This window comes from Phoxinus phoxinus (assembly GCF_949152265.1).
Source record: "Phoxinus phoxinus genome assembly, chromosome: 8".
Lineage (NCBI taxonomy): Eukaryota > Metazoa > Chordata > Actinopteri > Cypriniformes > Leuciscidae > Phoxinus > Phoxinus phoxinus.
This window is the reverse complement of record NC_136883.1, coordinates 33246719-33264374: the sequence shown is the minus strand read 5'-3', so window position 1 is coordinate 33264374 and position 17656 is coordinate 33246719. Positions and strand designations below refer to the sequence as shown.

Below are 17656 nucleotides of genomic sequence, written 5' to 3'. Positions count from 1 at the left end.
GTAGGATACTCCAGTACACTAAGGGTTTTCTTAGCGATGCCATATAGAAAAAACAAAATTTGGTTCCACAAAGAACCTTTCATTGAACAGTTCTTAAAATAACCATGTTTTTCTTTAAACCAACACTTTAAACCAAAGTGTTAAGAACACTTTTGAAATCCAAAGAACCTTTTGTCCACTAAGAACCTTTTGTCCACTATAAAAAGTCTGTATCCAGTGGACACTTTACTAACAGGCCACAGGAATGATTTGTGAATGGCAGTGAAGAGATGCAACTGATAACTTTTATACACACTTTCACTTTCACACTATACAGAACATACTTTTTTAACAGTCACAAAGTAGTTACTTTATTCCGAAGAAGTAGTACGTACTCATAGAGTATGCGATTTCAGACCCAGCCACTGCCCAAAAAGCAAGTCATTGAATCATTCATAGAACTGATTTGTTCAAAAATGCTGATTTGAGAAATGAAACCATAACTGTGTGTTGCTCAAAGACTTGCGACGGTTCTGATGTGGCGTCATTTGGAACTATTTTTGTTGATGAAGCAAAAACACAAGGTAACTGGCAATATCTAGTCATTTTCTAGTTTGTCTAAACAGATTACTTTTGATTAAAATGGCTGTATTTGAAAACAAGCTGTTTTGTTTTCTGAATATACTACATGTTCTCATATGCAGGATAGAAAATGTGTTTGTGTCATCGGTGAGTCATCTTTCATTTATTTTCCTCTAACGCTCCCCTTTTTATAGATACACTCTCAGCTCTGTTGTGTATGTCACGGGACCTTTCACTTTGACCAACACATTTCTCTTTATATAACTTGGTCTCAGATGCCCTTTTCTATCTGTTTCACCCTCCCCAAGTGATATGGTGTTTTGATTCCCCAACGCATGCTGTAACATATACTATAGTGACAGAGTCAAAATGCAAGTTAAATTAAACTGCGAAAACTAAAATCTTGTTCTTTGACTGTCTGGTGGATTTATGTATATATAATAATCATAATGCCATGTGATTAAAAAGGCTTGTAAAGGTCATTTCAAACACCAAGTGGTCTGACATGAGCATCGGACAAAAACTTGACTGCATCTGTGCGTTAGAAATCTCACATTTCTTGTTCTACTGTTTCAGTGAATTAGCTGTGTCTTCATTTACTCCCGCCTGGTTATATTTGATCATACAGCCATGATATCACTGACCTTTATTTGTTCAAACACATACAAATGAACTAAATATTACACCCATCATTGTGAAGTTTAATCTTCTGTTCTCTCAGTTTCATTATTGGCATTATTTATTCTTATTTATATGATCATTAACTAAATAAAAGCACTGCAGTGATTGGAATGGGAGGTTTCCAATATTCAACCCAAAGACAATACTTGACATTGTAAAGCAATAAACTGAGAACTCTTAGTAATAGAATCAAATCTTTAGGTTCTGACATGAAGTGTAATTGCTGAAGACATTTCTGAGAACCTAAGAACTGTAATTAACAGTTTGACATTTGTCTGTGTTTGTAATAAGATTACAATAGAGTAAGACAATAAGATTATTTTTAGAATTAATGTGCCATGTTTTTTGACCAGCTCACTACTGTGAATTCCATGAAATATTCTGTATATTGGACCTTGTTTATTATGATCAAAGTCTTTCATGTAGGTTGAAATCATTCAGCCTTACTCGATCAGTCTTTCCTTGAAGTGGAGGGAAAAAAATGGTTATTTCTCTGATCCAGTGGACAGATGTTTCAAATCTGTACCGGTCCTTCTGACTATGACAGGCCTTTATAATCATTGGTGTGACATGCAAACCATCCACCGTAGGTGATTACCAAAAGACATGTCTTTTTTATGTCCTTTTTATGACAACATGAATTCAACATGGTGCACGAAGTGGTGTTACACAAATCACATCTCTGTACCAAAGTAATATCTGCCATATTTTGTATTCCAGGACATCCAAACAGGTGAAAATTAGTTTTTAATGGAATTGGGATTACATTCACATCTTTTCTTTCCATATTATATTTATTCATTGGAAATTTCCATTCAGCTTTCCAAGACAATTAAAAAATGATTCAACCTTTACAAGGATATTAAAGGGGTCATGACATGACATGACATTTTTTTAAGTATGTTTATTGAGGTTCACTTATAATGAGTGAAATAATAAATAAAAATAAGTTGCATCGTGCACGTTTCGCGAGCGTTTAAAAGCGTAACTGCCAAAACTATTTCGTTTTAATTGCATATTCTTAAAAACAGAAAAGCTATGTGAGTTTCTAACTCAACAGTCACTCGAAATGTTGGTGGATTTTCCTCATTTCGAAAGCAAAGAATAGACTGAAATCCTCTTTTAAATGATCTATCAAGAAACCGGTTACACAAATACTGCATGTACAAAACACAGATGAATGCGGAGCATGAGCTGAATGAGAGACTGGAGGGTGTTCTGATTGGGATTAAACATTTCTGCTCAGACTGCGAATATTGTGCCATTTGCATTTCAAAATTGCTTCCACCGGCTATCTGATACTCTGCTCATCTTTGTTCCTGAACCCTGAATCATTTTGTTGTTTACGTTACCAGATATTTTTTTTAAAGGCTATTTTTCCAAGCCTGTACCGTAAACCTCTTTTACTCAAGTAGAAAAAAGAGCCCTGCTAAGCTTCTGCATTCTGTCAGCTTCTCACTGATAAACACTAAAGCCTCAAGACGACTCAATTGTGTGCTCCTCAGCAGAGTATCAGTATAGAGTGTCCTCTCTGTAGAATTGCTATCTAATCAAAAGATTGTTTCTTCATTTTTTTGCCACGGGTACAAAGCAGATGCTATGATGCAGGCGGTACGAGGCCTCTCATTTTAGAGCTCTTCAGTTGTTTAAAATATCTTCCGTATGATTGCAATAGTTCATCAAAGCATGCTCTTAGCATCTTTAATTGTATCTGAGTGCCCCTTTGTTTGTATTGTAGCAGATAGAGTGATTCATTTAAGAATGACTGAGTTTCTGTACTGAGGCAGCAGCTTTCAGAGGCTGGCGTTATCTGAATGGCATGTTTCTGAAATACAGGAGTCAATTTCAATGCAAACCTAATTTCTTAATGCTCCTCTCCAAAAATAGTGTGGTCTTAAAAGCACTGATTCAGTGGGCAAGCATACATGCTCATTAAATTGACCTACCAATGCGCATTTCAATTTCATGACCCTCCAGGCATATAAATCCCAATGATCTATTTTGAAAAGACCAAGAGGGGATATGAGCTTTAAATTATAGAAGCACTAGAAGCATATCAAGTGATCCCACAAGGGAATGTTGATTTAGACCAGTTTTCATCAAATAAAAAGGATGAATACAAACAAAGCCAAAGAAAATTTAAGAAAATGTGTTGCTCCTGACAAATAAATGCATTATCACAGGTTCATCTGCTTTAAAATGAACATACCACTCTGAAACGTCCTGTGAAATCCGTGCTTGAAAAAAGTCCGTGCATGAAATCCGTTCTGCACGATCCTTTTGTTTGTTAACATTCTTTAGTCTGAATCAGACTTGAATTGGTTTGAAATTGATGGCATCCTTAATATTTACACCTGAGCAGATGAAACTTGCGTAAAAGGGCATACAATAGGACCCCTTTAAATTATGATTGTTTTCAACGTCTGATCATTTGTAGGATGGGATTGTTTCATGAATCACAATGTGAACCCGGTGAATTTCTGCACTCGTTTCTACGTTAGATTGATAATTGAGGCCCTTGAAGTCTTTAATTGGTGTAGCCTTGGGCAGTCATGGCCTAATGATTAGAGTCAGACTTGTAACCTGAAGGTTGTGTGTTTGAATCTCAGTACTGGTGGGGGAGTGAATCCTTAAAACCCATGACTGAGGTGCCCTTGAGCAAGACACTCAACTCCCAATTGCTCCCCGGGCTCAGCAGCGAATGGTTGCCAACTGCTCTGGGTGTGTGTGTCCACAATTTGCAGTGTGTGTTCACTTCTCAAAGCTTGTAATGTGTGTGAGCGCACTAACTTGGATGAGTTAAATGCAGAGGACAAATTGGGTATCCATACTTGGCGTTTACTTCACTTTCACTATACCATAACCAACTTTTAAAGAGTTCAAATAACTTGGTTTGTAGATTTCCTCAATTTTAGTTCTGTTGAGTCATTTTTAGATTCTTATATTGATAATTTCCCCAGGATCTTTCCTTTCTTTACAAGTGCCCCAAACACAGCCCTGCACTGGGTCGCCTCCTTATCCATTGAGCCCAAGGTGATGAGAAAAGTGATGGGTAGGATAAATCGCCCACTTTCTCCAAGAATTGAATGTGAAGGATGTTGGGCTGATATATTAATAAAGGTTTTTATACTCAGGGGGGCAGAAAATAATATACACACACTCAAAAGCATTCAAAGGTTTGAGGTAGGTATTTTTTTTTAAACGTTTTTGAAATATAAGTCAGTTTATTACAATTTAAAACTGTTTTCTATCTTGACAAATTGGGTATCCATACATGGTTTGTGTAACATTAGCAACTCATTATAAGCTGTTTGATAACATAGTCTTATAGGATAACACTGAGGACCACAATGGAAATTGAGGACCACAATGAAAATAAGTCCTGGACTTTATTGTGTTTTTATCCTCGATTGTATTTGATGCCTTTGATTTTTTTATGTTTCATGTGTAAGGTCTTTTGGATACAATTAAATAAATCAAATCAAATCAAAGTCAAGCAAAAGGCTTAACGTTTAAATTCCCGGTATTTGTCGACTTTTTTCATTATGGTGTAGTGTAGATTGATGTGAAAAAAGTAAAGGCTGATAAAGATAAAGTGGATAAGGCTGCAACAAAACAAATGAACTATGAAAAAAATGAAGGGGTGTTAATACTTTTGCAAGGCAAAAAAAAAAAAATCGATGAATTGCTTACTTCCATAAAACTTTTAGCTGACAGGAAGGCAACAGGAAAACAGTCTTGTTGATGATAGGATGAGGCACACTAGGCCACTAAATCCTACAACAGATTGGATTTTTTCAATAGGTCACAGAAACTACGTACATCTTTGTATTGAGCCTTCTGTCACATAGACAGAGTTCATGTTAGGATAAATTACGATCCCCTGGTAATTGAAAGACTTAATAGAGGTGACAATCAAGCTATTGGTGTCAAGACGGTCTGGATATAAGGGGTCCCTCCTGAAATCTTCAATCACCTATATGGTTTTCAGAGCATTGTTGTTGTGTCTGCACCTGCTGTGCACCTTCTGTTTGTGAGCAGACTCACCTTGCCTTGGTTTACGTGTCCGGTTGGTCTTCTCTCATCTGAAATGTGCAGTCATTTATGTAGAAAGGGGAAGCATGGATATGCTTTCTTAGCTTGTGTTGCTTTCTTTTGGTCAAATTGGTAGTAGTAATGAGAAAACTCCTCCTTAAAGACACCATATTTTCACATATTTTAAATTGTTGCAGCACCTCTCTTCCCAGTCTGTCAGTAACTCTCTGTTTAGTTCCAGTCTCTAAAGCCCCTCCCTCCGAAAAGGCAATTGTGCTCTGATTGGTCAGCTGGACCAGTGTGCTTTGATTGGTCAACCACTTTTACCAATTTACCACCATTTTCCCCTTACCATAATGGCAAATCTCAACACACTATACTAAACCAACTCAGCCAGGCTTCAAACCACCCCCTATTTTAGGCAGTTCGGAAACAGTGCTTACTGATATGAATAACACCATTTGCACTGACTTTGTGCTTTGTAACTTTGCAGACCTTTTTCATGCTCAAAAAGCAAACTTAAACTCTAAAGAAAGTGGTATAGGTCTTCTTTAAAAGAAGTAGAGATGATGGTTACATATGTCCATGCTCATCGCTAAACATTAGTTGAGAGGTTTCTTAAAAAAATCAAGTTGCAATCTCTGTGAACCCTTCCCACTGGACACCTTCAAAGACTTCACCCCAGAACCAACCTAAAAACCATCTGCATCTGGGTTATTCTATATTTAAAGCTATTTGGCATTTGATAGTGAGAAGAAAAACAGTATTTTTCCCAAAATACAAATATGAACTTGCATGTGAGTTATCTAAGATTTCAAAGCCTGCAATAGCCATTTTGCTAAGTCTTTGTCCGTTTTTTTTAATGCATAAAAAGATCTTAAAATAAAGAATTTGATTTAAGTTATGTAATGTTTTAGAGGTTTGCCCCTTAACACTGGACTCCTTGGATGCTGTTTAATGTGCACAAATATCTGCCCTGGAAAAGAAGTTGTGGGAAGGATCAATAATTAAATTAAATTCAAACTTCTTTTGTGTGTGTGTGTGTGTGTGTGGTGCTTTTCCAAGTAGCTCCAAAGCAGCTTTGCAAAGAAAAGTGCTTTACAATCCCCACAGTTCAAGCCAAAGTGTCGTAGGTGGAACAGAAAAACTCCATTTAAAATATGAGGGCAAGATAAGGATGAAATCTTAGGAGGAACCATGGGCTATTGTATTCTGTTGTATTTTTAGTCCATCCTAAATACATTTTTATCATTTATTTAGCTGATGCATTTATTCACATTGACTTTCAATTGAGCAAAAGCACATACCGTACTATTTATCACTGAGACAATTTTTTGTAAATTAAATTGAATTTCATAATTTTACCTACAGCGTATTATCTTCTTAAGGTTGCATTAAGTAAAAAAATAGTCCATTGCAATGTACAAAACAAGAAAGAAAATGAACACTGCAATAATATTACAGTAATATTAATACTGAAGTCTTTTGAGGTCATTTGCATGTCTATCAATGACTGAGATGCTAGATGGCGCAAGTTGCATTTGATACGAGATACATTTTTCCGGCAGTTTTAGGGTAGGTTTACACGACAACAATGTACTAAAAATGGAAACGTTTTTCCTTTGCGTTTTTCACATATAATTGACAACGTTGTCAAAACGATCACCATTCACACGGATCCGTGGAAATGACTAAAAAATGACAGGCCAGTAGTTGGCGATGTCACTTTGTAAAGAAACATTACCTGCCTATCAGTGGCATAGGTTTGATTTTGATATTGGTGGGGACGGGGACATCATTATATAGTTTTGATCGAAATTATTGCTAAGGATATATATCAATGTCACTGGATATTGGTAGGGACACGTCCCTAGCGTCCCTACTAAATTCTACACCCCTGCTGCCTATAGACTGAACACCAAGTTTTTGAGAACGATAGGCTACCGTTATTGTCTCCTTGTTGTTGTGTTGACATGGACGACAGTGAATATTTTAGAAAATACCAGACTGCTGGATGGCGTGAAGATATGATTTTTGAGCCTGCCCAAAATAATTTGTGACTTAATTCAATCATCTCATACAATAAATGGTAACAGGAGATGTTGTCATCCGGAATTTTGTGGCAGTCATGGTGCATTTGTTGCACATTTCCATTTACGTTTCATACATTTTCTGTCTTTTCAAAATTGATCTTTATCAGCTGTCACTGTCACTCACTTTAGTAATAAAGATCTACACCCACACTGAATTAAACCACAGCTGTCAGTCGTTACTTACATTGTCCCTGAACAAAGCTTCAAGACACATTTACATTTATCACATGAAAACTGTACCACTGACATTTCGAATTATCTTCAGCTAGAATTAAAGATTCTAGACAGCTAAAGGTGCAAGTTTGAACCAAACAAGAATTTACTGTCTGATATCATAGAAAAGCCTTTTTTGGTTCTTAAAAAACACACAATAAAAACACTGTTGCTGCTGCTTTGAAGAACCCAGAAACCAATACACTGGTTCTGCAGAAACCCATGAAGCCAGCTCTAGAGTCTATATTACATGTTCTTGGCTAAAATGCAAAGAGCCAGCATCCTAAGAACCTTGAAGAGGGAATGTAAAAGAGTGAACGTACTTGAACAGTAAAAGCAGCTAGATTGATGCTTTCACAGTTAGAGGTTTCTTCTCGTCTTTTTGTTTAACATAGCATGTTTTATGTATGCTCATTAACGTTATAATTGCCATTAAAGTCACTTAGGTAAGAATCTGTTATGAATATGAATGTCTGAATATGAATCCATTACAATGTATTTAGTGAGAACAGAATGGTTAGAAATCATAATATAGTTGTTTAAACCTTTATCAGTATGTTCAACAAGTTGTGGATAAATGATAAACACATTTGAGCTTAATTAAAAGAAACAAGGGGATTGTAAATAAAAGCGATACGTTTTTTACTGCTCCACATAAACCAAAACAGACAACATAATGACACACAATACAATATTATCATATATCATGCACAACAAAATAAAAGAACAACTTCTTTTTCTCAAAAACACATTGTTGGCATCATGCATTTAAATAAGGTTTTAACACTGCAAGTAACCTCTTCTTCAGATTAATGTCAACAGTTCATATAAATACCATATCTACTCACATCATTCAATAATGTATTTCGCCCATTTAATGCCTTATTGGGCTAATATATATAATGGATATAATGAGTAAATTTGGCAGACAATGCCTAAATACATTTTATACTGCAAAAACATCAGGCACTGTTTCTCCAGTACTTGATGTGTACCTAATGTTTCCATTTGTATGGAATATGAAAGTGCAGCTGTGGTTCACTTAATGGCGATGCACTATACGCGCAAGTGTATAGATCTTCACTTCACTCATGACAGATTGACAGAAAAGATTGACACTCCCCTTTCATTTTCCTTCTCAAGTACACATTCTCGCAGGGCTATTACATTTACTGAGCTTGAAAATCTGGGTCATTATGGCCTACGTACACCCTGCAGTGACACGGCAAACACAAGAAGCACAACTAGAGGATGTCACGTGACTCTCAGAAATACGCTTTCAAACATGTTGATTATTACTTATGATTCAAGCACTGTCAGAACACATAACATCACATCAACAGAGATGACAGTATTCACCTGACATTAAAAAAAGAAAGCTTTACAGTTTGTCAGTCTCCAGTTGGACTTCGATACCCTGTGACAAAAGAAGCACCTTCCCTGAGAAGTATGATGTAAACACATTCACCACCTACTTATGCATCCAATCTCTTTTTAAAGCTCAGTAGTTCTCCTTGTTGCAACTGCAAGGGACGTGATCGTATGTGTTGTCTAGAGTACAACCTTTTTCTTCCTAAACATTCGTCTGTATTTGCATGTTAAGTGTGATAATAGATTTGTATACGTTTTTTTTTTGTACGTTTTTTAAAGTATTGACAGCATCTAAAGTTCAAGCATTATGTGTATGAACAGACTCAACTCATTTCAAAGGTTTTCAAGAACACATTACTGTTCATAAGTTTGGAATTGGTACATTTTTATGTTTTTGAAAGTCTCTTATGCTTACCAAGGATGCATTTATTTGATAAAAAAAAAACAGGAATAACAGAGATATTCTGAAGTATTATTACATTTTAAAATAACATTTAAAAAAATAATTAAATGCAGATTATTCCTGTGATGTCAAAGCTGAATTTCCTTCAGAAATCATTATAATATGCTATAACATGTCTTAATATATTCAATGTTGAAAACAGTTGTGGTGCTTACAATTTTATTTTTTTATACAAGTTATACAAGATTCAACAAACTTTTTAATGTAAGTTAATTAATGTAATGTAATTTAAGTTGAAATGACTTATACATCTAAGTTGTACTTAAAAAGTTAAGGCAGCAACTTTTTTTTACAGTATAAAGAATTCAGAAAGATTTTTATGTTTAAAATGATGCGCATAAACACTTTTAGATTTTAGATGCTGTCAATACATCCATTTTTCACATAACAGCCTATATGCGAGCATGTAAACGCCACATACAGGGCGATGCAATTTGTCCCCTGCATGGCTACACTTTACTAAATATAGATTCTTATGAGATCCGGCTGCCCTGTAATAATAGCACAGACTTCAATGCAGGACCTCTCGAGGCTGTGATTCTGAATCTATACAATAAAAGGTCTACACATTAACCGATACCATCTTAAGAGGCTGGGTTAGGATTCCTGAAATGGTACCATTGAACGTTTTCCAATTAACACCAGAAAACTATTCAAGAACCAGTGTACATTAATTTGCATTTGTAATATCTCAAAACGCTAAATTCACACATCTCATTTGTTTGTAGATGAAAGAAATTTCCTCACAAACAAGCAATTCAAGAGCGATGCCCTTTGTGATAGCAGGTGGAAATGCTGAACTACTTGAATTTGTACGAGATAAAACCCTTGATGTAAATGACATTTAAAACAAAAGCCACAAGTAGCAACATTGTAATTAATCTGAAAAAAAAAAAAAACATGATTGGCATATTTAGCAAAGAGAAAATGATTACAAAACGTAATCAGGAAAATAGATGGGTATTAAATATACCTCGAGTAATTTACGCAGCTCATCAGTGAATGAATCAAAAGATGCGACGCACTGGCTCAATTTGACTCTGTCTCTTGCTGTTGAGGAGAACAGGCAGGTATGTGTTGTTGTCTCATTGTTCTTGTGAGCAGTAGACAGCCAGTACAAGACCTGCCTTGTCACATCCGTATCTCTAATCAAATGACACTTTCAAGGCTGAATTGGTAGGGTTGCCACTATTCCTTGTTTTTACTGTCAGTTGGCTTCTTATCTTCCCCACCCACCAAATTCTGCTGTGGGTCAGCTCCTGTACTCGTCTGGGTCACTCTTTTCATGCGAAACGGAGACGGCGAGCATTTCAATGAGCCCGTCATGATGGAGTTATTTTCTGACTCTGTGAGTACAGCCGCGCTGCGACAGTAACGCTTCAGTCCTTTGCGGAAATGGATGGTGAAGAGGCCATAAGTGATGGGATCCAGAATTGCATTAAAAAGTCCAAAAATAAACAGTATGTGAGTCAATGAGTGAGAAACAGTCTCTTCTAAATCATCAGGAAGGAACCAGTACCAGAGACCCAGCAAGTAGTACGGTGTCCAACAAACTATGAAAGACGTCACAATGACTATGCTCATTTTCAAAGTCCTCATTCGGGCCTTTGGGATGTTGCTGTTGGAACGCCGTAAGTGGATTTCCTTTGAAGAGACTGTAAAAGCAAGAAGATTTTATAAATGTGCAGTAAATAAATGATGGTCCAAACACATTTAAAGTTTTATGGACTTAAAGGGATAGTTTACTCTAATATTAAAATTCTGTTATCATTCACCCACCCTCATGTCATTCTAAAACTGCGTGACTTTTGTATGTGGAGCTCAAAAGCAGATATACTGAAGAATCTTTCAACTGAATATTATGACTTCATATAATGAAAGTCTGAGATGATTGGACCCCATTGACTCTTAGTATGGACAAAAAACACTTTTGCTTAAAATACCTTCTTTTGTGTTCCACAGAAGAAAGAAAATTATACAGGTTTGGAACTGCATACATGAAACTCAAAAAAATTAGAATATCGTGCAAAAGTTCATTTATTTCAGAAAATTCAACTTAAAAGGAGAAACGAATATATTATATAGACGCATTACATGCAAAGTGAGATATTTCAAGCCTTTATTTGTTATAATTTTTATTATTATGGCTTACAGTTTATGAAAACCCCAAATTCAAAATTAGAATATTGTGAAAAGGTTTTCATAAGCTGTAAGCCATAATCATCAAAATTATAACAAATAAAGGCTTGAAATATCTCACTTTGCATGTAATGAGTCTATATAATATATTGGTTTCACCTTTTAAGTTGAATTACTGAAATAAATTAACTTTTGCACGATATTCTAATTTCTCGAGTTTCACCTGTATGGTTGAGTGATGACAGAATATATATTTTTCAAACATCTGTGCTTTATCAGAGTATGTTCATTTTGGGAAGTTTGTACTTTTACACTTCATTCAACTGCACAATATCTTACTTTTTACTCCATTTCAGGAAAACATGTCATATATTGTTATTTCAAGTGAAGAAATCAAGACAGTGTCCTGTTACACGAAGCTAGCTCAACGAACTCTGAGTTTCAGAGTAGGTTTAGAGTTGACAAAAACAAACAAATTCAACCCGATTTAGATCAGATTATGTGGGTTCACACATATAAATGTTCTTTGTCAGTTTATGGTTTGATCCAGAATTCAAAGATTAACTCTGGAGCATGTGAACCTGAGAGTGTTGCAAATCACATTGAATGGTTCATCTGTAAATTTGACTGCAGCTGTTCGATGATCAGATAACAACCGTCTGGAGAGAGATATACTTTGCTTGGATAATATTGTACCAGGGTATATACATTTTTATTTTAGTAATTTAAACACGACATTTCTGAAGCTCAATACTTTGAACACGCTAATTCATATGGCGATGGCGCCATTAATACAGTATGCAACTCCTTTCAAATGTAACTCCACTTACTGTTGCCTTTGGACATCCTTCGGGAGATCTCCACCAGGATCCTCGTGTAGCAGCAGATCATGATGGCCAGAGGTATCAGGAAGAGGCAGATGAAAGTGAACATATTGTAAATGGTCTCCTGCCAGTGTTTGACGAAGCTCCCACGGGTGGTGCACTGAGTGAAATTGGCTGGCACCGTGATGGTCACATTGTGAAACAGAAACATCTGTTGGGGAATTCAGCAAATCAGCAATTACAATCACAACTACTGTACTTGTTTAATATACCACCAAATACATTAAAACTAAGAAGAAACAATTACACAATAGCTTGATTTAGAAGCTGTCAAAATGACTAATTGGTTATTTTGGAAAATTAGCCCCAAACTCTAATTGACTATTCAATGCGATCTACAGCCAACTAATCAAGTGAACACTGTCAGCGTAGCAAATTAGATGTGGCATATACCCCTTCAGCTAAAAGCTCAGGATTCAGTCAGTGTTCCCAGGATTTGCAGAACATTATAAATATTAGGATGTCTGACTATATTCGATCTATGAGGAGATTGCCAATTGACAAATGAAGACTGGCATACTGACATACTAAAGCTATCTGTCTGTTTATGCCTCAGAAGTGATTCACAAAAACAATTGGAAAAACAAATGACAACAACATATCTGCTTTAGCCCATTGTGACCTTGTATCTTCAATCATACCTTTCTGAAATGACCTCATTCAAACACAATTTGCTGTCATGATGTGAAGTTTTGGTGCTTGTAATATGGCCTCGTTCTTTTAGCTTGCTGCCTTCTCTAAACGTAAAAGCACACTGATTTTAAACGCTCCACTTCATCAGGAGGTGCAAATAAAGAGGTCTCTGCATGTATTAGTTCAACTGCGCAGTGTTTTAACATGTGCACGCCTCCTCTGATTGAGAATCACCCCTTATTAACAGTCATTCCACAGTAATTCTCGCTGCTATCATCTTGAACATTTCAGATCTTGTAACTGAAGGTCGCAGAGCGTTTTCTTATATGTTATGTTTGAATATCATTTGTGAGCTGATTTAAGAACATGATGATTGACTTACAAACTGCATAATTTATCATGTGTGTGTGTGTGTGGGTGGGTGTGGTTCAGGTATACCCTACATTATGGGGACAAAATGGGTCCCCGTCAGGGAAAAACTGCTTAATCATATCAAGTTATGTTTTTTGAAAAGTGCAGAAAGTTTTCTGTGATCGGTAGGTTTAGGGTAAGAGGATAGAATATACATTTTGTACAGAATTAAAAAAATCATTATGTCTATGGAGATGTCTGTGTGTGTTCATGTTTTTCTATCCCAGTGGGGTTTTAACCTGAATGCACACACTCATGGGCACTCGTGTCATCGTGAGAAAACAAGCTTATAAATCATACAGAATTTGTTTTATTTTATGTAAAAATGTAGAACGTTTTCTGTGTAATGTTAGGTTTAGTGGTAGGATTAGTGTAAGGGTTTGTACAGTATAAAAACCATTACGTCCAAAGATAGTGAAGTGTGTGTGTGTGTGTGTGTGTGTGTGTGTGTGTGTGTGTGTGTGTGTGTGTGTGTGTGTGTGTGTTGGTAATGTTGAGTAACGTGTCTCTGCTCCAGTCATGATGGTAAATGAGGTGAAATTAAAGGGCTGATGAAGACGCTCTCAGTACTGTAATTGCTGAATTAATCTATGAACATCTATGAATCTATGATTTTGCAACACTTTATAGCTCTGATTCTAATTGTCTAGGGAGAATATTGAATACGTTACTGATTTGAAACGTGATTGTCGATATGATTTTAAAGACAATCTGCCAAGGGAAAATACAGTTGTGTGAATACGTACGTACGGTACACAAAATAAAATACAGTAATATAATTGAAGGGATAGTTCACCCAAAAATAAAAATTCTGTCATCCTTTCCTGTTCCACACATGTATGACTTTCTTACTTCCGTAAAACACAGAAGGAGAGAGTTAGCAGAATGGTCAAGTTCTAAAAGCAGTATCATTCATACAACCATATATGGTTTCCTTGTGGGAGGGACAATAAGGTTCACTGTTTCCTTCTGCCATGGCTTTCATGTCTTTTATGATGGTTTTAATATGCGCATATTCCAATTTGGTGCACTCTGACGTATGTAGAGTATGGCATTAGTGACTTCAAGCATGTTGGGAAGTGCCATTTCATGTAAATGAGATCAAAGATGGAATGAATGTAACTAATGATTTAAACACAAACACACACACACACACGTTTGTTTTGCTATACTTATGAGGACATTCCATAGGCGTAATGGTTTTTAAACTGTACAAACTGTAGCCTATATTTTATCCCCTTACACTGCCCCTATCCCTAAACCTACCCATGACAGGAAACATTCTGCATATTTACATTTTTAATAAAACATTGTTTTCTATGTTTTTTAAGCTATTTGAATTATGAGGACTCATGAAATGTCCTCATAAACCACGTTTAAGTTGTAATACACATGTCATTATACATATTTGTGTCCACACAAATCACATAAAAAAAGAGCACACACACACACACACACACGCAGTTTGGACATTACTTCTTTCGTGTTCCATGGAAGAAAGAAGATCAAACATGAGGGTGTGTAAACGATGACAGAATTAAAATTTTAATCCGTTTTTAAAACGGTATAGCAGACTTCAACTAAAAGAGTAAAAAAAAATTTGAATATATTTTTAATTTAGAGTGAACGCATTTGTGGTTTAAAATCTGATTAAATACAAACAAATATGAATATTTCTGCCTGTCGTTTTCATTTTGATCTCTCTATATGTTTCAGGGTGTTCCGCCAGACTCTGGGGGTTCTTGTGAGTTTTGAGTAATGCAGCACACCGAGATAAGACATAAAGAAAAACATGAAAAATCACTCAAGCAGCTCCTCACCTGAGGGACAGACAGAACAAAACTCATCATCCAGGCCACACTCAGCATTACTTTGTTCTTCTTTTTAGCCTTATTGATGGCCAGAGGGTTGAGAATGGCCGACTGCCTGTCCAGGCTTATGACCACAGTCACGAACGCACACGAGTACATGGCCACGAGCTTCAGAAACATTAACAATCTGCAAGCCAGGTCCCCCGCCAACCACTGAACCGTAATGTTCCAAGCGGCATCCACCGGCATCACGATGAATGTCACCAGCAGGTCGGCAATGGTGAGGTTCATGATTAAAATTCGCACATGGGATTTGCGCTTGTTATTGGTGCTGGCAGCCCACAGCACTGCGAGGTTGCACACAGCTGACACTGCGCAAAGAGTGAAGGTAATTATCACCCTCACTTTCGCTGCCATGGAAAAGGTGGGCAGCTGCAACGCCGCTTCACCTGTGCCATTGTTACACGTGGGCATGGTATAGTCACAACTGCCGTTCAGAGCATCTGCAGTCAGCTCCTGAAACATGATGTTCTCAGATGTTGGAGAGCTGTCATTCATTACTGAAGAGCAAAGGTGTGTGTTTGCTGCATTCGTTCGGCTACCTGCTGCACAATGAGGTTTACAGACGATCCATGATGATGATGATGATTCCTGGGGAGTGATAGACAGTGATGGTACCTGGAAAAAGCTCCTTTATTTGACAGTTCTAAAGTGGGATTTAAAAAGAAAAAATTTTTTTGGAAATAATTTTTTGTATTTTATTCAGATATTAAACTGGCAATTAGGGCCAGGCCATCAGCATAATGCATTTCACAAATACAAAAATTGCCATTATAACTGAAAATAAATTTACCATCATAATGCAAGTTTGATATTGATTAGGCTACTCTCCTTTAATATGTTTAAATGCATTGCTAACACTATGTAAGCATGCATTTGTTGATAGTTTTAGAATAAGTAGGCTATTAAAAGTCGAAAACATGTCCCAATCTACTCACTTAACAACAGTCTCTGTATTTTGATTTAGATTTTTTTTTTTTTTTCTAAATTAAAATAATTTTCAGACTTACCTGATGCACTTCTCCCGGGATGATCAGAGCATTACAATAAATCCAATGACCTTGAAATAAGTAGTTTGTTCATCTCACTGTCTAAAAAAAAAAAAAAAACTCGGTTATTTCATATCATCCATATATTTCTAAAATCCGATCTTCAAGTTCAAATGTAGCTCTTCTCAAACACTTCAAAGACAGATGGGTAGTTTGTCATCCAACAAGACACCTGTTCGCAAGGTGACATTCGTCTTGGTGAGAGAGTTATTCAGTCTCATTTGCAACTAAAAATGCACCAACCTCCACTTTTTAAGAGAGCGGAGAAAGTAATGTTTAAATTAACGGAAATTCTGTAGAAAGTAAGTTTCAGACAATAATAATCAGTATGTGTCTCCGACTCCGACAGCAACCTCAGTTGGAGAGTGATGTGTGAATGTCCGCGTGCGTCTGCTGCAGCGCGCGCCTCTTCAATTCCCTCGCGCGTCACGTGACAACACCCGCGCTCGTTCCCGCTGCGCGTGTCAGTTTGAACTGTCATCATGTATCATCCGTAGGTAAGTTGTGTTGCCGAACTTGCTGTGATCCATGTTTAGCCATGTGCATTCCCTAATTTCATCTAAACAGAGGACGAATTACGGTGGTGGGACGGGGTGAGTTTATCAAGGGATTTGATTTCCTCATCCCCGAAGGAAACAAAGTTCTTATACAGAAGAGTTTTAATTATTCACACTGTTTAATTAGCATTTTCAAACCTATTTTTTGTAAACACAAAGATTAGATTATAAATTGGTTAGCGCATATTTTCACGCTGTGCCAAACAAATGTTCATAAATCCAACTGGCGATAACCTTGAGGTTAAGACCTTATTCAGAGCAGCGCCATGACAGGCATGAAAGCGAGGCTGTGAGGGATAGAGATTTTCATTGTTTTCAATAATTAACATCTCCTGTAAAAAGCTATATAAGCTCCTAGATCACTTAACGTTATAATTATACACAGTTTTTTGTTTTTGCAAATATATTTTTGCAGTGTTTCGTCAGCAGAACAATAAAAAAACATTAAATAATACAACTCACTGAAGAGATGCATATTCCTTACTACTGTAACGGTTCGATTAAACTGCGTCCAAATTCGCCTACTTATACTATGCCCTAAAATTATGTAGCCTACCGTTTTTGTGAAGAAAAAGTATGTTAACACTTACTACATGTACCTATTTACTATAGTAATAACAGTAAATTATGCATAATTTTCAAGTAGTTAACTAACCCAAACCTAACTGTAACTCTATAGGTACATAGTTAATTAA

The 17656-nt window shown here is 36.4% G+C and overlaps 2 protein-coding genes across 7 annotated transcripts in view; one reads left to right on the top strand and one right to left on the bottom strand.

Moving 5' to 3' along the window:
* plin1 (perilipin 1) overlaps positions 1-17656 on the top strand; it is an 89829-nt gene that overhangs the window by 22011 nt on the left and 50162 nt on the right. For 2 of the 6 annotated variants that reach the window (XM_079621694.1, XM_079621687.1), the window contains exon 1: positions 16879-16997. The exons of 1 other annotated variant lie outside the window; for it this stretch is intronic. The gene's annotated coding sequence lies outside the window, so the exon portion shown is untranslated. Of the gene's footprint in view, positions 1-16753; positions 16998-17656 lie in introns of those variants that run through there. 3 more of the 6 variants (XM_079621677.1, XM_079621682.1, XM_079621685.1) reach the window with 3 other exon arrangements.
* Positions 8204-16788, bottom strand: gnrhr4 (gonadotropin releasing hormone receptor 4). Its single transcript, XM_079621698.1, has 4 exons — positions 16366-16788; positions 15305-16001; positions 12387-12591; positions 8204-11072 (listed from the first exon to the last, which is right to left on the bottom strand). Exons 2-4 carry the CDS (start codon positions 15851-15853, stop codon positions 10606-10608), a joined length of 1221 nt encoding a protein of 406 aa, XP_079477824.1. The 5' UTR covers positions 15854-16001; positions 16366-16788; the 3' UTR covers positions 8204-10605.

What these genes read in the sequence shown, in the direction of transcription:
- gnrhr4 (XM_079621698.1), bottom strand. Translation starts at nt 15,853, where the DNA reads ATGAATGACAGCTCTCCAACATCTGAGAACATCATGTTTCAGGAGCTG. An exon ending in TTGTTCTGTCTGTCCCTCAG is followed by an intron (nt 12,592 to 15,304) that starts GTGAGGAGCTGC and finishes ATTCCCCAACAG; the next exon opens with ATGTTTCTGTTTCACAATGT. An exon ending in AAGGATGTCCAAAGGCAACA is followed by an intron (nt 11,073 to 12,386) that starts GTAAGTGGAGTT and finishes TTGCTTTTACAG; the next exon opens with TCTCTTCAAAGGAAATCCAC.